The following is a 20,998-nucleotide window of genomic DNA, read 5'->3' as shown; positions in this document are numbered from 1 at the left end:
ACATTATTGTGTGCTGGGTTGCCGGAAAATCCAGATCTTTCATTGCCTAAAGAGACAAGCGAGATAGATGCACTATTTTCACAATTTGTCCATGTAGTCCATACAGTATATTCATGTATCTAGTCCTGCTGTATTTTTATGGTCACTGTGTTACGGTGGCATAGACATCAAGGGAAGCATTTATAATCCAATGGTCAAATTCAAAGCCATATTATATATGTTGTGGTCTGGCTGTCTGGAGCTGGCACAAGATGAACACCAGTTTTTATTAGACCAAAATATAGTCTAGTACAGGCCTGAGTTTAAGGAATCAGCAATTTATCATTTGTGGTTTATACTGTACATATTTAGCTATGTGATATTAATATAATATTTACTTTGCGTGCATGTTAGTTAATGTAGTTGTAGAATAGATAGGTACTAGAGATGGTCGTTATGGCAAAGCATGCATCATTGACAGCATGTGTTTTTGTTTACTTATCACTATGGGCTGGCTCTGTTGTCTTGTTTTCCCTCCTTTTGGTTTATGATTTTATGATATGAGAACAAGGCAGGAATGTTTTGTCATTAATCTATACAAGTCTACCTCATGATGTTTTTTTGAAGATGTGTAATGGATCGGGGCAGAGTTTTGTGCTCTCCTGTTGAAGCAGAATGCTGTGTCCTTGAGCTGTGCTGTGAGATTTGTATTTGTCAACTTGCAATGCAATGTTTCCTAACTCCCACAGAACGGTTGTTGAATTGTTTTCTACTTTGTCTTTACTGATGGTTTTCTCAGTCATTTGTAGGTTTGTTTGTGTTTGTATTGTGAATATTCTGAGTAAGAAACCACATGTGTTTAATTTAATGGAACTTTTTACAGACAATGTGATATTATGGTCATTTGATATTTCCTTTTTATAAAATAAATAAATAAACCAAAACGTGCTGATTATCTGTACTTACCAGAATAGATTAATGCCCAAGTAACACCTCAAATAGTGTTTATCTTTGTTGCCATGCTGGGGCATGTAACATATGCTTGGCCCTAAATATATTTAAAACCAATGCAGACTTGGAACAACCGACTGAAGGTTACATTTTATAGGAACTAATTACATCGTAGCTTTCTGTTTTTATCGTGGCCGACAGAACTTGTTCAAGGGTTAAGTTCAGTGAGGGCAGTATTTCCCGAAGTGGACCACTAAACTCCAGCACACTACACACAGTCACAGTCAGAACGGGAGAGAGATCCGTGTGCGCGCTGGTGGGTGAAACTGTTCGAGCAGATTCGCGGTCTCGAAGCTGCTGCACGCTCACATTCTGGACAGGGGCTGCGCGAGAGCGTGTGTGTGTGTGTGTGTGTGTGTGATGGCTGTGTGTGTAGCAGATAATGTAGCCAGCTAATGGCTGCCAGGGAAAGTGAGGGAGGTGGCACATGAATCCTTAAAAGACAATATACGAAAGGTAAATATGAAACTTGTCTGTCTCTTTGTTTTCTTGTCTTCAGTTATATTGTCCCCTTGGCTGCGTCTTGTGAGCAGGTGTGTGCGCGCTGGTGAGAGACTGGCTGGCTGCATGTAGAAATGCTTGGGTTGTTGTCACTGCGCGGTCCGAGGACAATAAAGTCGATTGTCCGTACGACGGTTCGAACAAGCCTTGCTTGAACACGGGATGTTGTGGCTAGCTAACGTTTGAGCAACTGTCTAGAAATACTACTAATTGGCCACCTACCATGTACGTAGCTAGCAAGGAGCTTGCCATTGACATGCATGCTTGTGCTGGTGAGTTATCAGGCCATCAAGCTAGCGAGCTAGCCCGCTAGCCAACTAGCACCAAATGGAAAGTGTTTATGGCCTTCAAACACCTTTCTCTTCCTTGTTTGCTAGCTTGTTAGAAAGTTAGCTATTGCGACATGTTTTGATTCGGTTTTTTAGCTTGCCAGGTAATGTTATTAGTATTATATTGATCACGTTATATATGAATATGTGAGAAGTTATTCCATGAAATGAAGGGATATTTAAGTTATTCGTCCATACATGACAGCCAGCAGCTGTCAAGTTGCCTCAAATTCCTGTCAGCGGTAGCGGCTAGCTAGAGTCTGCTTGTCAGTTTGTTTACATGTGTGACAGCTAGCATACTGCTGCCAACCCCCAACTTTAAATGTGGACACTTGGGGACATCTTAAACTGGGATGTATTGTCTTGTACAGTAACCAATTGTCTCTTTTTAATGTGCTAGGGTAGTACATAAAAAAATTTCGCTAATTAAAATAAAATAAAACTTCTATTATAATCTCTTTATGATACGTCCGAGGACAGGAAGATAGAAATCAGTGAACCATATCCGTTTGAGATTTAAGTAATTGATTTCTAATCATTTAACATAGAAGTGTTTTTGAAGTGAGTCAATAAAACCCTGCTCTGCTGGCCTACATTGATAGTCTGATGTTTCGTGACTTGACGACCTGTCCTTATGCAGCGCCAGGTGGGAGATACTAATTGATGGTAGCTACACATGAGAAGGATTGAAAGTAGAGGATGACCTGATTAACAGATGTGTTCATTTGGCCAGAGAATTCCTACATATTTGTGGCTTCGGTGACAATTTGAGAAGAGGCTACCTGTGTATAATGTGACTTTCCAGACCATTTCCATGCAGTACAAACCATCAAAAACTGTTGGTTGCCTTTCCCCCCGATAAATGTATCCTTATCCTAACCTCAGATTTCTCATTAAGTTCAAAAGTTGCCCATCACTTGTTGATCAAACCCCTTTTGTCTTTGTTTCCCAACAGTGAGGAAGAGGATGGTGAGCAGCCAGCCGAAGTACGAGCTGATCCAGGAGGTGGGCCGCGGCAGCTACGGTGTGGTGTATGAGGCGGCGGTAAAACGCACCGGCGCCCGCGTGGCCGTCAAGAAGATCCGCTGCCACTCCCCGGAGAACGTGGAGCTGGCCCTCCGTGAGTTCTGGGCCCTGAGCAGCATCCAGAGCCAGCACCCCAATGTCATCCACCTGGAGGAGTGTGTGCTGCAGAGGGACGAGCTAGCCCAAAGGATGAGCCATGGCTCCAGCTCTCCACTCTACCTGGAGGTAGGAACAGGTGGGGGGGGGAGGGTGATGGGGTGAGATTTGGGGTGGTGGGGGGGGGGTGAGGGTGATGGGGTGATATTTGGGGTGGGGGGGGGGGGCGAGGGTGATGGGGTGAGATTTGGGGTGGTGGGGGGGGGGGTGATGGGGTGAGATTTGGGTGGTGGGGGGAGGGTGATGGGGTGAGATTTGGGGTGGTGGGGGGGGGGGGGTGAGGGTGATGGGGTGAGATTTGGGGTGGGGGGAGGGGCGAGGGTGATGGGGTGAGATTTGGGGTGGGGGGGGCGAGGGTGATGGGGTGAGATTTGGGGTGGTGGGGGGGGGGCGAGGGTGATGGGGTGAGATTTGGGGTGGTGGGGGGGGGGGCGAGGGTGATGGGGTGAGATTTGGGGTGGTGGGGGGGGGGCGAGGGTGATGGGGTGAGATTTGGGGTGGTGAGAATGGTCTCTGTTGAAAAAAGGTTGGTCACAGGTACGCATTGTATTCTTTGTTTTCTGTGAGTCAAATCACTTTAAACTCTGATGATTGAGTTTATTGTTCTTGTAATACCCCTGTGTACTTATCCTGGTAAGAGTTGTCATTGCAACCTAAAAGAACACGCCCACATAGTTGAGCCGGGGTAGATCGCAAAGCCAGAGCTTTTCTGGCAACAGTCTGTATCTCAGGACTCTGTCTCGCAGATGCTCAGGCCTTGGCAGCTCAACAGGAAGTATGGAGTGGTCTGAGGGAAACGAATCATGACAGGATGTGGTCTTCACTCTAAATTGCTCCATTTGTTGTTGCATTTAAGTTCCACCCGGTGACAGAAGTTTAGAAAAGCCCTGCTGGGTTTAGTTGTCCTCTTTGTGCCCTAGCAGGTCTTCATATGGTCGCTTTGCTTTTGTTTACTGTGGCAGATGATGATCTTGCACATTGGCTACTGCATCAGTATCCATGGAGAGCAATGTGTTAAGCCTGGCGCTCTCAGCTGGTGTTGTTTTGGAAGGTTTATGGATTCAGCATGATTGTCTGTCAGTCAGCCCAGCAGATGCCCCACAGTGTGACCCTTTATCTAAGTATTTCAATGCTCATTTAGTCTGGCTTCTGCAGATTGGCTTCTGTACATTGTGGTGTGAGTGTGGCTGGTAATGAGGTGTTGTGCAGGAAGCAGCATTGGGCTGTGCAGAAGGAGCCCTTCACCTTTCTCTCTCTGGCATTTTTGCTGTCTGTACTCTGTCTCTCACGCTCTGTTTCCTGTTTATCTTTCTCGGTAATAATCTTCTTTGGTCCATGCCTATCTGCCTGACCCTGCTTTAGCATGCACATGTGTGTGTGTTATAGTGCAGCAACGTTAAGCCCCCCCCTCCCCTTCCTCCCCACCCACCGTCAACCTGTCTCCAGCCTGTCAGGTCCCTGTGCCTCCCTGCTGGCTGACTGAGCGGTTAAAGGGCCTGGCCAGGCTCGATTATAGCCTGCCAACAACACGTGGGCCATTGTCCGACAGCTCGTTAAGCTCTCCACAGCGCTGGGTTTGGATGCTTTCCCAGAAACCCTTTATCCCAGCCACAATTTGGTTTTCTTCTTCTTTTCGGTAATGTTCCAGTGTGCACTCAGAGAAAACAAATGATAATAGGAGAGCATTATCTGAATGTGGCTATTGGGGGATTTTTCTGTTGTATGAGGTTTTGGTGGTGGGGGTTATTCAGTTGCCAGTCAAACAATTTGTAACCCATTTGTATATAATATGGCTCTGAAATGGCAGTGACATTTTCTACCCAGAAATGTTGTGACGTGTTATTCAAACCTAACCCTTATCCGATAGGATGGAGGCTTTTTAGAACCAGAAGGAACCAGGAAATTGTTGGCTCTTCACAGCTGTAGAGCACTCAAGTGCAATTAGATTTTTATTTCACTGAGAACTGTAATAATTCATCTCCGGAAAGCTGGCAGTGTTAAGTGAAAAATGATTGTGATTATTTAAACCAGTCTGTGAGCCTGTTGTTCTTCTTTGATTAACATGTAAACATCATATCTGTCTTCCACATAATCTGCTGTCTGGGAGCTGTTTAGCATTTAAGATAAAGACAGACACACTGTTAGTTTTTCCTATTGTCTGGTCAGCTGTCAGAGGATGTTCTGGGGAGATGAAATGTATTCCTTCCTTTATCTGAAGGCTTTAAAGATGAACTTGTATTAAAGAAAAATTAAAGAAATGGGGGGATAAAAAAACAAAAAAACAAAACCAGACTGACATGTCTCTCAAAGCATCCTTCTCCCTTTTCTGGGAATAAGCTAGTAACAACAGCCTTTTCCCATTTATGTTTATGAATAATCATAACTGCTTGAGTGTGTGAGTTAATCAAATTACATTTTCATATAGATGTCAGGTACTCTCTCTAGACCTAACATTGTTTTTCTGTCTTCCAGTAAGGGACCTGAATTTCAATAGCAACCATCAGAGAGCGTGTCAGAACAGAGTGTATTGTTGGCTTGCTGTTGACAGAATTGACTCTTTTCAATTTCCTCTTTGAGCGTGGTTTGGTTCAACGTTGACAGTCCTTTTATCACATTTCTCACATTTTTAAAGCCTGCAAATCCTCGGCTCTCGTTCCAAGATAAATGTTTACACATTTCTTTTTTGTGTTTGTGGTTTTCTTAGTTGGTGGAGACATCTCTGAAAGGCGAGATCACCTTTGACCCCTGCTGTGCCTACTACCTGTGGTTCGTCATGGACTTCTGTGATGGTGGAGACATGAACGCCTACCTGCTGTCCCGCAAGCCCAGCAGGAAGACCAACACCAGCTTCATGCTCCAGCTGGGGAGCGCCCTGGCCTTCCTGCACCGCAACCAGATCATCCACCGCGACCTCAAGCCCGACAACATCCTCATCTCCCAGGGCTGCACGGCGGCCGGCTCCCCTGAGCCCACCCTCAAAGTAGCAGACTTTGGCTTGAGCAAGGTGTGCTCTACCTCGGGCCTCAACCCCGAGGAGCCGGCCAGCGTCAACAAATGCTTCCTGTCGACGGCCTGTGGCACGGACTTCTACATGGCGCCGGAAGTGTGGGAGGGCCACTACACGGCCAAAGCAGACATCTTCGCCCTGGGCGTCATCATCTGGGCCATGGTGGAGCGCATCACCTTCGTGGACGTGGAGACCCAGAAGGAGCTGCTGGGCAGCTATGTGCAGCAGGGGGAGGAGATCGTCCCCCTGGGAGAGGCGCTGCTGGAGAACCCCAAGATGGAGCTGCTCATCCCAGCCAGGAAGAAGAGCATGAACGCCGGCATGAAGCAGCTCATCAGAGAGATGCTTTCGGCCAACCCGCAGGAGCGGCCCGACGCCTTCGAACTGGAGCTCAGGCTGGTCCGGATCGCCTGCAGGGAGCTGGACTGGGACACGTGATGGCCCTAACCCAAGGCAACGCGTGATGGCCCTAACCCAAGGCAACGCGATATGGTCGTGTAACGGTCAAGCACATACTTAAAAGCCACTATGGGCTCAAGTGGCCACTCAATGGGAACTTTTTGGAAAGGGAACAAATGTATAATGTGGTCGTTCTTTGCAATGTGACTTTTACCCCTTGGAGGTGGTTGGTGTGTTGGTTTGCATTCAGTAATAGCAAAGCTGTTCATGAGCACATACGCTAGCTGTCTCTGCAGGTATGACTTTCTCAGACTTCCATCTTGGCTCCCCCCTCCAGCTTTTGGTCTCCAAAACCTCAGGTTCCATTTGGTTAAACAACAACAAAAAATTATGCCGGAGCACTTTTTTGTAGTCGTCATCTGGCCCCTCTTTTCTCTGTGTATGGTTGTTTGTCTGCATATTCCACCTCAAACTCGGTGCTAAACTCAAGATGCAATATGTGAGACAAGGAGACGACTTTCTGTAATGTCATCCCGTATTTAGGCTCCCAAGGCCAATAATACACAAGCCACCTCTATGATCGTAAACTGTGTAGGATTACCAGGTGTTTTGTTGTCCAGTATCCTGTTTCAAGGCTGTGTCTCCTCCTATCATTACACAGACACTGGTAAACCTTCCTTTTGGTTTCTTATATAGAGAACTACAAGACAAATTGAATTGGTGAGTGCAGAACACTGTGTCTGATCAAAACTACATTGAATGTCGGAATTGTCCTGTTTGTGTTAAAAAAAGCTGATTCTACCATGATGTACCCGTATTCATGATTTTCAATGCTCAGGTAAAAATGACAATTAGCTGACATTTGTGGACAAACATCCATACTAAACTGTTTTTTAAGGTACCCCTTGTTTCTTCTGTTGTTAAACATAACTGAAAACCCCTTACCAGGAACCTGCAGATCAGCTTTATCTTGAATTGTTTAGCATGGAGGGGTGGGGTAGCATGGAGGGGTGGGGTAGCATGGAGGGGTGGGGTTAGCAACCAGTGACTGAGCAGCCAGGTGGTTGTTGCTGATCTTTTCTTCTTGTCCTTAGTTCTGGCATCAAGGGATTTGAGGCAGTAAAGCATTAAATAGCAGTTCAACCCTAACAAGTTCACCCAAAATTTACACTATTGGCCCAATCAAAAATATTTTTTTCCACCCTAGTTTGGAATGTAATTAAGTGTAACTTTTTTTTAAAGCATAACTTAAAAATGCCAGGCAACCAGCTGCTTATTCGTAACACATAAAGACATCCCTGTCTTGCCCTGAACATAGCTGTTTAGTCGAAGAGCGTGCTGCTTTGGATCATCATAGCAATGACTTGAATTTTCAAAACTGAAGGTCAGTGTGAGAGAGGACTGTGTGAGGGAGAGGGTAAAGATAAAACTTCAGTGGCAACACTTGAAAGAAAAAAAAACACTTTATTTACATTTTCCATAGTTGCCCAATTATCATAATAAGACACGTAGGAAAGGTGTATCCAGTGTGATAACCCCAAAAAGTGTTTACGCAGAGAAGATGCTGTCAACAGACAGTCTTACTTCCTGAATGCGATGCCTCTCACCTTCAGAGACAAGGGGAGTGGAAGAGACACCAGCACACACAATCCTCCATGAACCCGGGGATCTTTGGTTTTTGGCAAATAATAGCATAGTGTTTTCCTTGATCTCTTCTCACTGTCAGTTTTCTTGCAGCTCAGGATCCTACCAGTAATCCCTTTCTCCACACCTTCGACAGACTGATACTAAGCCTATTAAGTTGTTGCAGTAGTTGGCAGAGGATCACTCTTGGGACCCTCAATTGCCATTCAGGTCATAATTTGTGCACTTCTACAGGCCTTGTGAAAACCTGCATCAAGTCCTAAGATGGTTCGACGTTCCAGAACACCAGGCAAAAGTTTGAATCTGACCTGTCTGCAGCATTCATTTGCAACACCAGGTAATTAAAAAAAGTCAAAATGACAAAATGTTATTTGTGTCGTTCATGCCAGGATGTAAGTCATTTAGCCTTATCTAAATTTCCTCCACATTTATCATAATGAATTCTATTGAATTTTTTTCTTCCAACAGTAGTGGCTTTGCAGCCTTGGTGCTCACCAGTTTTTCACTCATTAGTATAAATTGGGCTAAAGTTATATCCTTTTTCAAGGATCCCCAGCAGAGCTTTTGGTAAAATTATCAATACCTCCTAGCATCAGTATTAAATGCACGAACATACATTTATTTTGCCAGTACTTTAGACAATGTTGCTGTGGTATAAAAATGTGCTGTCAGTCACATGCCTCAGTATGAGCAGCAAAGTTTGGCCTCCAAAGTAGGTCACCCATATCTGCAGCGGTGAGGAGCTGTTGAGGAAACGTCTGAGGCCAGACCGCTTCCCCCTCTGTTGGCAGGGAAGCTGGAACCTTAAGCCGACATCTTGCCTCCCTTAAAAAAAATTGACATTAGCTAAAATATGCGCAGACCTAGGTATCAAGAAATGTTACCATCTGTGTTACCATTTTGTGTTTATCAAATTTATTTTGCACATTTGTAAATACTGTATATGAGTCACCTGGGTTAAACAAAGTTTGTGGACATTGGGATGTTTGTTGGATAAGTCTTACGTTTTGAGTTGTATATTGCTGTGGTAGGGTTGATTTTTACAACAGTTAATTCTTACATTTTGTTTTCAAAAGTGTGATATTTACAGTTGAAGACTGCACTTTTGTGCTAGTGATGGAAAATGTATGTTTTTACTGGCCTGTTGTGATTTTCAGTAATGAGATCGTGTACACAGCCGTGATCAACTCAATCGTCTCTCCATTTTGAAACCCTAGGAAATCAACAGGATTGCAAACAGGATGTAACAATTAAAAACAGGATGTAACAATTACAAACAACTCCTTTGAAATATATACAACAATGAAGGGACTTGCAAACAGGTGCACTAGGGCTCAAACTTTTTACTAGGAAGTTTTCCTTGTATGCCATTGTAAGACGTTTTGAAGAGATTAAATGCCATTTATGGAAAAAAAAAATGCTGTCTTTCATTGTATGATTGCTGGCTTTTTGGGGGGTATGATAAAACATGACTGTATTAGAGTTCTGACTACCTTTTGTTTAAAAAGGAACAAAACATCAGAAGCAAACTGCAGCCCATAAATGGAAAGGCTAATTAGTGAGAATAAACTCACCTGGTGCATGGTACTGAAAATACCAATTAAACACGGTGAATATCCTTCATTGATGGTTGACATCCAACTTGGATTGGATTGTTGATCCAGTTTCAAAGCAGTTAAAATGTTGAACAACAGTGAGTTTTAAATTAGTATTCAAATTAGTATTATATGATACCGGGTGAAGTTGTTTTTTGCAAAAGTGAAATGTTGTACAATTCTTCAGCAATAGTACTTCTATGCTGGACAGGCCATTCTAGTTGTAGCATGCAGTGTCACATCCTACAATGAACTTGTCTTCCAAAAGGTTACAGCTACTCTGGAAAGGGACATGGGTACAACCAGTCCCAAGGTGGTTTCACCTGCTTTCAAACCAGGGTGAACACAAAGGTGTGTGAGTTCCATCAAGTTACTTCTCCCAGCAGCTATGGTATTATGACATTTCCTTTGGATTTTAGGAAACCTTTTTATAAAGCCATGGTTCCTTTCGGAACATGGGTTGGGGTTTTTGTACATGTAAATGTGACCTGCTTGTCATGGATCTTTTCACAGAGCCGGGCTGCCCTTCAGATTCTGCCGTGCACAGTGTCTCAGCTCTTGTCAGCCTCGGAATCCAACAATGTCTTTACAATTGGAGACACTGAAATTAACCAGGTACAGTCTGTCCCATTTGTAGCATAGACATTAAGTGAATTAGAATTTAGCTCAACTTTGTGTGCAGACAGTGGAGAGAGCGGGAGCTGTTCTTATCGAGTTCTATCAAACATCAAGGTCTCTCTGTCCCTCTTTATACTTTCTAAGAACTAATTAGATCTGGCTGGATTTTTGTTCTGTTTCTACCCTCTTGTAGCCAGCTATGTCTTGATGATATAGCTATTTAAACAATGCTTTATATAGTGTGTTACCTTCTGAGCAGGTATCTCTGGTGGGTATCATAAGGAGAACTCTTTCTTCTAACACCAGCATCTTATACTCAATGGATGACATGTCTGGGCCACCTATGAATGTAAAGCTGTGGGCAGACACTGAGGTCAGTTATTGACCAAGGAGAGTCTTAACATGTTCTCCTGAATTCTCAATTAAAAGGCATGGACATAAGTAAATTACACCTTTTTAACCTTGAGTTGGTTTACTCTGTCCCCATTTATTGATCTCTTAAGAACCCATATGTGGAGGAGGCAATGGTTCTTCCAGGAACATATGTGAAAGTCTCAGGAACCCTACGTACCTTTCAGGTAGATGTTCTCAGTTGGTGAGAGGAAATGTACACTCTAGTTGTCCTCCTAAAAGATGTCCTTAAATGTGTGAATTAGGGTCGGAGGTCTTTAGTAGCCTCTAATATACGTCGTCTTCAAGACATGAATCAGATCACTTCCCACATGATGGAGGTAGTGCATGCCCACATGCAACTCGGAGGCATCGCTTATCATGTGGTGAGGCTTCATGGTTTATTCCTATATCCGCTATATTTCCTCACGGCTTCTGTGACATTTTCCCCAAGTTACATTTTTGGTTCCATTTCTAGAACCGGGTGGGTGATAAGCTGAATTCCAGTGCTGACTATGCTGTGTCTGGGGTGAACCAGCGCAGCTTGGTTGGAGGACACTCTGCTGCCCACACAGAGACATGTGGCTTAACCACCCGTCAGAACCAGGTCGCTGTGATTGGAAATGTTAAACTGACCCCAGCTGACTGATTTTATGGATATAATTTTTTGTAGTAATTTAAGTTTCAGTGTGTCACTAAGTACTAAGTATGAACTTGTGTCCTGAAAAGGTTTTGAACATGGTAAAGTGCTGCGTAGCCCGTGAAGGCATCAGTTTACAGGACCTTTCGAGGAGACTTGGGTACCTTAGCATGAGCGTTATCAGGTATTTGCTCCAACTCCATCTCCTTTCTCTCTCTATGCTAGTGACTCAGACTCAAAATGCTTTATCCTCAATACAGGCTTGCTTTGAAGTTTCTGCTGAACGAAGGTCACGTATTCTCTACTATTGATGAGGAGCACTTCAAGGCCATAGAAAACAGTGGCTGAAGTAATGAAGAAGAAATTACGCATGACATATCAGAATACTTATTTTATTTTGTATTATATTTAAGTTGTAAGGTCACTTATGATGTTTTGATTCCTGATTTATAATTGTTATGCAATGAAAGAAGCTGAATCATCAAGTGTCTCCTGTTCTTTTTCTATAATGCCCATGGTCCGTTTTACAAAAGACAGTGATTAAGAGGTTAATTAACACTTTAGCCAATGTAAAAAAAAAAAAGGATAGAAAACTACGACTCCCAGATTGCATAGAATTTCCTTGGATTCCTCAATCTCCCAGCATTCAGTAGTAGTTACTGAAAGATGGCAGCAAGCACAAACACACCTACTTTTGACTGCCCGTCATGGTAAGCTCTGTGGCGTCTCATGAGTATTTTTGACATTGACATATCTAAAGCATGCATTATGGTGTGAATCGGTAGCTTCATGCTGTTGGCAAAAAATAAAACATTGCCAAAAGCTGTTCGATGTATACCTTCTAGCCATATGCTAGCGAAACCTGATCAGTCAAAGCTAGCTAGCTACGGTGTATTCTGGAAGTGAATACAGCATGATTGAGAGCTGGCCACCCAAAGTTAGCATTGGTATTCCGTCCCAATCTCTCCAAGCTGAATAAAGATCTCTATTCCCTTTGTCGTAAGATAGCTGCATGCCAACCTGTTAATATTTCTGAATGCATTAGCCCTGCTCTTACACCCATACGTGACTCCCAGCTTCACTCTTCAGTCGGCAACTCCTGTGCGTTCTTGGCAGATGGGTTTATCTCCTCCCAAGGCACATATACCTTGATAAACTGAGCAATATGGCACAGGCATTACAGCCTTGCTGGTTTAATCATGTGTGTTTAATCAGGGCAGGGAAACCTCCTCCAGGACTTCATCTGGATGTGGTGAAGGGAGACAAACTGGTGGAGGTAAGGGCATGATGACCCTCTGGAAATGAGTATATGAACCAGCCCCCATAGGTGGGCAGAGCTTATCTACACATAGATCTATGATGGTTAGAGTAGCCTTTTAAAATTAATATTAATGCATCCTGGGTTTGGATGAGGAGGGGAGATGGAGGGGATGGGGCTTGTTCACAGTTTTACCTCACGTCATCCACCTCCTATGCAGCACCCATGCATGGTAACTCCTCTCTGACCCATATACACAAATGGAGAGGGATAGTCTCAGTGTCCCCTGAACCCAGTGAGCTCTCGCATTCCAAAGATGGCAGGAACTACCCCGCATCTTCCCCTAGTTAGATGTCTTACTCCCCAATATCATATAAGGGAGTCAGGTGGCTGAGCGGTTAGGGAATCGGGCTAGTAATCAGAAGGTTGCCAGTTCGATTCCCAGCTGTGCCAAATGACGTTGTGTCCATGGGCAAGGCACTTCACCCTACTTGCCTCGGGGGAATGTCCCTGTACTTACTGTAAAGTCGCTCTGGATAAGAGCGTCTGCTAAATGACTAAATGTCATAAGGCTATTATGAACATGGTGCTTTGTTTATTACATCCCTCTTCAGAAGCTAATCATTGATGAGAAGAAATACTACCTGTTTGGAAGAAACCCGGACATGTGTGACTTCACGATAGACCACCAGTCTTGTTCTCGAGTCCACTCAGCGCTAGTCTACCACAGGCACCTCAAGAGGGTCTTCCTTATCGACCTCAACAGCAGTGAGTCAATAGTTAAACTCACTGACAGAATAAAAGCGTCTGTGAGGTCTGTGTTATTGTATTTGTTTTATGAACTGTATTAACAAGTTGTGCTTTATTTAGAGGCCAAATACAAATGTATTTGTAGCTTTTGCCCTGTCAGTCCTATTAGATGCCAGGCATGGGCTATTCAACTGAAAGCTGAACTGAAGACAGTCTTTGTCATTGCTCAGCTCATGGGACCTTTCTAGGACGCATCCGTCTGGAGCCCCACAAGCCCCAGCAGGTACCCATCGACTCCACCATGTCATTTGGGGCATCCACGCGTGTCTACACCTTGAGAGAGAAGCCCCAGACCCAGGCCAGTACCGTGCCAGGGGAGGCCAAGGCTGGCGAGGATGAGGAGCTGAAAGGCTTGCTGGGACTGCCTGAGGAGGAAACCGAACTGGAGGTGTGCATTGGAGAGCGACTCATTTTCTTCATGAATTAGGAAACCTGATGTTTGGCGTTAATTGATGACTTCCCTGTATGGAGCTGATTTGAACAGTGCCTATGCTGTACATGTGTTCCTGAGACAGAACCTGACAGAGTTTAACACAGCCCACAACAAGCGCATCTCTACTCTCACTATCGAGGAGGGCAACCTGGACATCCAGAGACCCAAGAGGAAGAGGAGAAGCTCCCGGGTGTCCTTCAGTGAAGAAGAGGAGGTCATCAACCCAGGTGCTTGTGCACGCACACACACACACACACACAATCTTCATGCATTTCCAAATTCTGCTGTTCTCTTGCCTACACTTGTTTTTTGGTGTAGTCACATTCACTTCCTCTTGTTTCCCTGACCTTACAGAGGATGTCGACCCGTCAGTAGGGCGCTTCAGGAACATGATCCAGACCGCTGTTGTCCCCATCAAGGTCATCATTGATTCAATCTCTTCAGTTTTGTAATCTCTTCAGGATCGTAAAGGCAAGTGATGAAGCGTCTTATGGTGTTTGTTTCTTGTCAAATTCTCACATCCACAGAAAAGGAAGATGGAGGGGCATGCTGCTTTGAGCCTGGATGACACTGTGGCACGAAGAGTGCAGAACTTCCCCTTCAGTGGGGGTCTATATGGAGATCTTCCACCCACCAGTCATGAGGCCGTGACCCACCCAGCTGGAGCCCAGGGAGGAACCACCATTTTGGGGGGCCTCCCCCTGCCCTTCCCTAACCCTGCCCCGGAGGTGGACCTGACCCCTACCTCGGCACAGCCTCTTGTCACTCTCAACCCCATCCCTGCACCAGGACCTTACACAGCTGAACCTCTAAACGAGCCGCGCAAGAAGAAATATGCCAAGGAAGCGTGGCCTGGGAAGAAGCCCACCCCATCTCTGCTGATATAGCCCCGTCCTGGACAGTGTAGTGGGAGGGGCTATTATGTGTAACATAAGGGGCACTTGGACACACCCTTAAGACTTGTTGACTAAGCTGTGACCATAATGTTTTGGAGATTTGTACGAATAATATATTGTTTGCTTTTGTTTGTTTGTCTTTAACATTTATTTTTTTATTGCTTATTTAACATGGTGACTTGACATCATTTAAATTATTTTTTACATTGGACGGTATATAATTGTACTAGTTGGAGTAGGATCAATACTAATACTTTTCCTAAAGGAAAGAAATTCTACAGTTTTGATCCCTGCATTCTTTTTTGTGTCCTTCTGCCGACCTTTCACTGTATGTACGATATTATTCTGTGTTTATATTCCTGGTCCATTTTCACTCAGACCCATGGTCCTGCACAGTTATACAAAAGGCCCGAATCAAAAAGACTGCAAGGCTTACATAGCAGTAATATATTAAGACAAGACCATGAACTGCGAGTGCAAATTGTCTTTAAAGCAACTCAATAAAAGAAAACATTATTTATGAGCCAGTTAATGTTAATGTTTATTTCTATTTTTATACTTGGGCTTGACAGTTAAAACAGTAATGAATGTCAGTTATGTGTGAGTGTGACAAGAAGAGAAAGATGTTTGAAACGACAGGCTGGTTATTAGCATTCATATCTATTTGATATTTGTATAATAAACAGTAATCCATACCTTTTTCGCTTCGCTGTGTGTTAGATGAAGTGGCGGAGGAGTAGCTTGTCCCTGGGGAGATCTCCCGCTGAGTCTCTTCTTCACTTTCATGTCTCCACTTTTGCCGTTTTACTGCCAACCATGGCATCGACGAAGAAAGCTCTCGACAGTGCTAATTAAGTGATATGGGAGCAAACTGAATTTGATAGTGGGTTCTAAACACATGCCAAATGTGTCAGTTACTTCCCAAGGTGATGAGTTCCTCCCTAAATATGTTTCAACCCATATTTTACCGTCTGAATTTTCATTTATGCTATTGTTCCTTCAAAATTGCTTTGTTCTCTCAGCCTTCTCGTTTCCGAGTTAGATTTGGGAATAGGTGTGAGTTCCCTAAACAGCTTGGTTATTTACTAACCATTTCTACACTCACCTAGTATCTCGATATCCAAAGGAGTTTATAGCCATTTCACGTCAATAGTATGAACCAACATTATAGTCATGGAGGTGTATTCCACCAGAGGGCAATGTGTTGTTGTTTGAGCTGTGCTTACTCTACAAACATCTTGCCTTCAATGACACACACTTTGTAAATCTATCTCATAAATCTGCTCAAATTACGTCCACCCTGCGAATTTTTGTTTTAATAGCTGCTGGAAATTGTAGTAAGCTATTACCAGGTGAACATTAAGGTCGAAATGAATCTCATTGCGGTTGTTTTTATTCATTCTCATTGCTATGTAGAATTAGGCCTAAGAGTCAAGATTGTAATTTTGATATTCTACATTTGGAAGTAGAGAAGCAAATTCAGACTGGAGCTTTCATCAAGTTCAAAAAAGCTTTAAGCATTGGGAATGTAACCTGCAGTACACCTTTTTCGCCAGTAGGAGTCCCTGTGGTACTTCGCAGGCTTCTCTGTCTCGCCAGTGTACAAAGACGGCACCTCGTTAATCAAATCTGCATGAGTGCGCTCAGGTTGCCATGGCAATAATTATCAGAGCTGCCTAATTAACTTTCTCAATTGCTTAATGATATACGACCCTCTGAACTCCCTCATTTTTTCACTCTAATCCAAGTTTTTTTTTTTTTTTTTTTATTCCTCCATTTTCTCTCCCCAGTGTTAACCCATGACCACCAAGATAATAGAATTTATAAAGGAATTAAATTGACTGTCATATTATTTCTAGTGTATCCACATCGCCTGCCAACTTGTAAACAAGAGTGAAATGGTATTTCTCAGGGAATATCTAACCGAACAGTAAGCTGCAGTTCCAGTTGTCCCCATCACAACAAGGTGTGTTTACGTATGCAGTGTTCGTGCTCAGCCACAGTGGCCTTGCAGACTGGAGCAGGGCAGGTGACCTCACGTGACAGTTGAGTGAAAGGGGGGTGGTGGGGTGGGTTGGTGTCGGAGGCCCGTCCTCCTTGATCAACGTGGTGGCGTGTCAGAGGGAGCAGCCAGGCAGAACTCTCAGATGCGGGGCGACAGGAGGGAAAGCACCTGGTGACAGTGACACACTCCTCTACCCTCCGCCCTCCTGCCACCCTGTCACACACAACATTCTACTGTCTGATGTCTGACCCCTTCCCTTCCCACCCCACCGCACCCTACCTTGCACCAAAGCCCTATCCCTACTTCAGATTTCCGTTGTCATAGCATCATCTAGCTTCTTTAAAGCCTCTGGGAGGCATCATCATTTGTGCTAAACTCCACCCTGTGGACTTGGTTGTGGTGGTCAATCCAAGTGCTCTCTGTGGTCCAGACCAATATGTTGAATACGGGATCACTGTTAGGTCAGAAAGCCATAAAAATGGGGTTGACTCAGAGCATGAGAACTCATGATGGCTGTGATGTTTTATAAGGATTGAGATCGGTATATTTGAGTCTCCTGAAGCCTGGGTAATGCCAAGGTTCATGGACATGCGTTCAACATTTTGTTGTGTGTTTGGTGTTGCCTTGCAACGTCATTGGGGTTCTGTTTATTGTCTACAAAGTAAGCTGGGTTGTATGTCCGTACCCCACGCTTGCATTCATCAACATGCTTTTAATTAAACCACTTCCTTTTTGTTTCTTCAAATCCAGTGCAGAAAAAAGTGACAGGGGAAGATTATCTTCGCAGCACCTCTGCACTGCATCTCGGTGTATTCCTTCCCTTGTGAGTGGATTTCACGGTTGAGGGTGCAATCCGAAATAGGATTAACGGGAGGTGTCGGATCCCGTTAGCTAAACCTCTTAAAGTCAGGTCTAGCAGAGGGAAGTGTGTCTCTGTCTCTGATGGGACTATTCATTGAACACATCATTGTGATGAAGGGGGATTCTTTAACTGTTATCAATACCCCTTTTGGATTTATCACAGGACTGGTGGGCAGACATAGTTCAGTGTTGTAGTTTTGACCTGTAAAGAGCAGAGGAGTGGATGCAAGGATATATAAGATAAGGCAGCAAGTACTGCCAGTACTCAGGGAGTAAAATGCAGCTTGTTGTCTCTGGAAAGTCTACTAAAACCGAGAGAGAGAGAGAGAGAGAGAGAGAGAGAGAGAGAGAGAGAGAGAGAGAGAGAGAGAGAGAGAGAGAGAGAGAGAGAGAGAGAGAGAGAGACAAAAAGGAGTCAGAGGAGAGACAAAAAGCAGTATACTGAAACGTATATGATTATACATATATCAACTTTGTATCTTTTTCCATAACCAAATTATGGCTATTTAGGAGTGTGTTGGGTATATGGTAAATCAGTCATGGGGTAGCAACATGCTGTACAAATGCCAGTGTTTGTAGCAGTCAACCATCATTCAGCAGTATACAGTATGTTGCATTCCATCAGTGTATGGAACATTGAGGATGGTGAGCCCGCAAGTCAAGGAGTGCGCTCCACACCAGTCCAAACCACATCAATAACCCTGGGTGGCTGGCTGGCTGATACATAAAGTTGAAAACGCAATCATTATCAACTGAGTGCTTGTCCTCAAACTCACTGCAGGCTTGTTTGACGAGACACTATATTAGACCTACAGGAACAACACGGGCATGGCCTTTAGGCCAGGCTTTCTGTCTAAAACATGAGTGATCTTCTCATGGAGTTTCAATACTTCATGGGATCATCATTATCTACAGCTAGATTTAATAATCAGGCCTGGAGGAGATGAGACTGGGAACACTGTATTCGGCTGGCATTACCTAATGGGAGAGGTGGACCTCTTTGTGCTGTAGGGACTTTCAGACTTTCATAATTACAGTATATGTCTGTCAAAGGCTCAGGGCCAGCTCTGGTGTTGATGAGATGACTAGGCCACACCAGAACATGACATCCGTTGGGCTGGCACAGAGTTGGTGTTTTCATTCCATAGGATAGGAGTAACACCGCATTCCTGTTACAACTTCACTGCGGTGCATAAAAAATCTCCCCTCGGAACCGCAGTGCCATGTGGTTTGCATTTTCCCTCCGTTTGTTCTTATTTACAGCATGTCTCCACTTTTCTCGAATTCTCTCTCCCTCCTCTTTCCCCCCTTTCTCTCTTGCACTCCATACCTTTCCTCTCTCTCTCTCTCTCTCTCTCTCTCTCTCTCTCTCTCTCTCTCTCTCTCTCTCTCTCTCTCTCTCTCTCTCTCTCTCTCTGTAGGCTATCGCAGCCCCCCTTGTCTTGAGATATATTAGTCATATATTAGATATGTATTAGTCAGGAGGAAAGCATTCCACTAGAGAGCATTTGAGGATATGTTTGGGTCGTCATTGACAACCAGCTGAAAGCCTGTTGCTCAGCCTAACTTCACCAGCAGGGGATTTTTCACCTAAAATTACAACCCAAAACACAACGTTAGAAAGCACTTGTTCTTCTAGATGAATAAAATGGGGAGGGGGCCAATGTGACTCAGATTTCAGGGTGGAAAAGATGTGGATACTCATGCATAATCAAACCAGGGTGATGCAGATCGGATTGTGTTGCTGGTGCCAATAAAAAGGAAGTGTGCAATATCCCCCTCCCGTGGTGACTGGATAGGCGTGCGTGGTCCACCGACCGGCAATCCGGCACCAATTGAGTGTGACATTCACAACTGCCTCTCCCTTCTCTGCTGAGAGAGAACAATCCTACAGAGAATGGCCTGACATGAAGCTGCAAGCCAATTACTTTTTCAAAGGGTTGACAGTATAACCTAATTGAATTGAAATAGCATTGCCTCCAATAGTTAAATTGTCTGGCCCATTAGTCTACCTACTACTACTATAAATGAAATTATAATCAGTTATATTCAACACATCAACTATGGAGTCCAGAGCTGTATATCTGGACAAAAAGTCAGCCTACTGTACACGGCCATTCATTTGATACTATATCTGGACATAAAGTCAGCCTTCTGTACACAGGCATTCATTTGATACTATATCTGGACAAAATGTCAGCCTTCTGTACACTGGTCATTCTTTTGATATTACAACCCTGGAAAAATGAAGAGAACACTGTAGCTTTTCTTTTCCTTTCCAAAAACGTTGAGAAGGACATATTTGAGTGAGGAATGGAAGGGTTTCTCTGGTAGGAGGAAAACTATTGTTTTTGATTGTATTCCAATTATTAGAGTTCCTCCGGTAGGATGAGATAGGTGTATTTATGTAAATGTCCACATTACCTCAATATCTTTGTGTCAATAAATCAAATGTCATGGGGGATTTTTCAAACCTAATCGGCTTCAAGATGACATCACTCCGAAGTACCATGCACAATTTCACTTTGATATGTCAAAATATGACTGAATTACAGCTGTTTAAACTTGGGCCAAATCTAACAACGCTTGCCACAGGAGAAACGGCTTAGTTTTTTAATACAGTAACTGAAAGCAGCATTTTCCAACACAGAGGATATCTAATGGGTGGAGACGGTGTATTGTTAAGTGTAAGGTCATAGGTTCAAATCCAGCTGCAGACACCAGGCATGTCATGATTATCAGTTTAGGGAAACAGGAAGCCAGGTACCCACATTAGATGTCTAGCTGTTTAGTCATAATAGGAACAGTAATGTTTCATTCTGAGGGGATTACCACACAAGAAGTGCCAGAACTAGATCTGGCTCTTTTTAACTCATGCTTTGTAGATAAGATGACGCTTCATATAGCCAGCGCATCGTATTTCTTCCATCATGTGTGTAGAAAACCTACATTTGTTGTAGATGTGTGAGATACATGTCTTTCAAAGCAATATTTAGCTAAATTGAATACAAGACAATATGGCTGAATTCAATGTCCACATTGTCTGTGACAATTACGCAAATGTCCTTTTGACTGATGATATTTCAAACCTTACAGGCTTCCAGATGACATAATTCTGAAGTACCATGCACAATTTCACCTTGATATGTCAAAAGATGACGGAATTACAGCTGCCTAAACTTTGTCCAAAGCTGACCAAAGCTGATAGTGTGCCCTTTCTATTCATAAAAATTCAACAGTTGATGTGCAGCAGAGATGATAGAGAGGCTGACTTGCAACCAAATGCTCTTGAGTTCAGATCTCCAGAGAGCCTGTTGTTGTTTGCCAAGTATTAATTAATTTTGCTTGTAGCTATATTTAATGTTTTAATTTGGTTACCTTAAAATACATGTAGGCTAACAAATGATTTCGACAGAAACACATGAAATACTTAAAACCAA

General features: G+C 43.7%; 3 protein-coding genes across 7 annotated transcripts; all 3 read left to right on the top strand.

Annotated features, from left to right (window-relative positions):
• Positions 1 to 1,191: 1,191 nt before the first annotated feature.
• On the top strand, positions 1,192 to 7,209 carry pdik1l (PDLIM1 interacting kinase 1 like). 2 transcript variants are annotated; one of them, XM_062486962.1, is made up of 3 exons: positions 1,192 to 1,446; positions 2,776 to 3,071; positions 5,707 to 7,209. In XM_062486962.1, exons 2-3 carry the CDS (start codon positions 2,787 to 2,789, stop codon positions 6,445 to 6,447), a joined length of 1,026 nt encoding a protein of 341 aa, XP_062342946.1. In that variant the 5' UTR covers positions 1,192 to 1,446; positions 2,776 to 2,786; the 3' UTR covers positions 6,448 to 7,209. The 2 variants fall into 2 exon arrangements, with proteins under 2 accessions (XP_062342946.1, XP_062342947.1); XM_062486963.1 differs by lacking the exon at positions 1,192 to 1,446 and adding an exon at positions 2,467 to 2,613.
• A 2,413-nt stretch (positions 7,210 to 9,622) lies between these two features.
• On the top strand, positions 9,623 to 11,780 carry LOC134006867 (replication protein A 32 kDa subunit-like). 2 transcript variants are annotated; one of them, XM_062445962.1, is made up of 9 exons: positions 9,623 to 9,745; positions 9,916 to 9,998; positions 10,161 to 10,262; positions 10,525 to 10,638; positions 10,769 to 10,843; positions 10,922 to 11,041; positions 11,134 to 11,262; positions 11,385 to 11,479; positions 11,585 to 11,780. In XM_062445962.1, exons 1-9 carry the CDS (start codon positions 9,733 to 9,735, stop codon positions 11,604 to 11,606), a joined length of 753 nt encoding a protein of 250 aa, XP_062301946.1. In that variant the 5' UTR covers positions 9,623 to 9,732; the 3' UTR covers positions 11,607 to 11,780. The 2 variants fall into 2 exon arrangements, with proteins under 2 accessions (XP_062301946.1, XP_062301945.1); XM_062445961.1 differs by having other exon boundaries at positions 11,556 to 11,780.
• Positions 11,781 to 11,888: 108 nt separating this feature from the next.
• Positions 11,889 to 15,387, top strand: ppp1r8a (protein phosphatase 1, regulatory subunit 8a). 3 transcript variants are annotated; one of them, XM_062445959.1, is made up of 7 exons: positions 11,962 to 12,005; positions 12,511 to 12,571; positions 13,168 to 13,321; positions 13,534 to 13,751; positions 13,879 to 14,023; positions 14,151 to 14,215; positions 14,324 to 15,387. In XM_062445959.1, the coding sequence occupies exons 1-7, from the start codon at positions 11,962 to 11,964 to the stop codon at positions 14,681 to 14,683; spliced, it is 1,047 nt and encodes a 348-aa protein (XP_062301943.1). In that variant the 3' UTR covers positions 14,684 to 15,387. The 3 variants fall into 3 exon arrangements, with proteins under 3 accessions (XP_062301944.1, XP_062301943.1, XP_062301942.1); XM_062445960.1 differs by lacking the exon at positions 12,511 to 12,571 and having other exon boundaries at positions 11,889 to 12,005; XM_062445958.1 differs by lacking the exon at positions 11,962 to 12,005 and having other exon boundaries at positions 12,014 to 12,571.
• The last annotated feature ends 5,611 nt before the right edge of the window (positions 15,388 to 20,998 follow it).

This window comes from Osmerus eperlanus, chromosome 20 (assembly GCF_963692335.1).
Source record: "Osmerus eperlanus chromosome 20, fOsmEpe2.1, whole genome shotgun sequence".
Taxonomy (NCBI): Eukaryota; Metazoa; Chordata; class Actinopteri; order Osmeriformes; family Osmeridae; genus Osmerus; species Osmerus eperlanus.
The sequence above is the reverse complement of the archived record's forward strand: the minus strand, read 5'-3'. Positions and strand labels throughout refer to the sequence as shown.

What these genes read in the sequence shown, in the direction of transcription:
- ppp1r8a (XM_062445958.1), top strand. Translation starts at nt 12,461, where the DNA reads ATGGCACAGGCATTACAGCCTTGCTGGTTTAATCATGTGTGTTTAATC. An exon ending in AGGGAGACAAACTGGTGGAG is followed by an intron (nt 12,572 to 13,167) that starts GTAAGGGCATGA and finishes ATCCCTCTTCAG; the next exon opens with AAGCTAATCATTGATGAGAA. An exon ending in AGGAGGAAACCGAACTGGAG is followed by an intron (nt 13,752 to 13,878) that starts GTGTGCATTGGA and finishes TTCCTGAGACAG; the next exon opens with AACCTGACAGAGTTTAACAC.
- LOC134006867 (XM_062445961.1), top strand. An exon ending in AAACCAGGGTGAACACAAAG is followed by an intron (nt 9,999 to 10,160) that starts GTGTGTGAGTTC and finishes ATCTTTTCACAG; the next exon opens with AGCCGGGCTGCCCTTCAGAT. An exon ending in GAGGCATCGCTTATCATGTG is followed by an intron (nt 11,042 to 11,133) that starts GTGAGGCTTCAT and finishes TTCCATTTCTAG; the next exon opens with AACCGGGTGGGTGATAAGCT.
- pdik1l (XM_062486962.1), top strand. Translation starts at nt 2,787, where the DNA reads ATGGTGAGCAGCCAGCCGAAGTACGAGCTGATCCAGGAGGTGGGCCGC. An exon ending in GCTCTCCACTCTACCTGGAG is followed by an intron (nt 3,072 to 5,706) that starts GTAGGAACAGGT and finishes TGGTTTTCTTAG; the next exon opens with TTGGTGGAGACATCTCTGAA.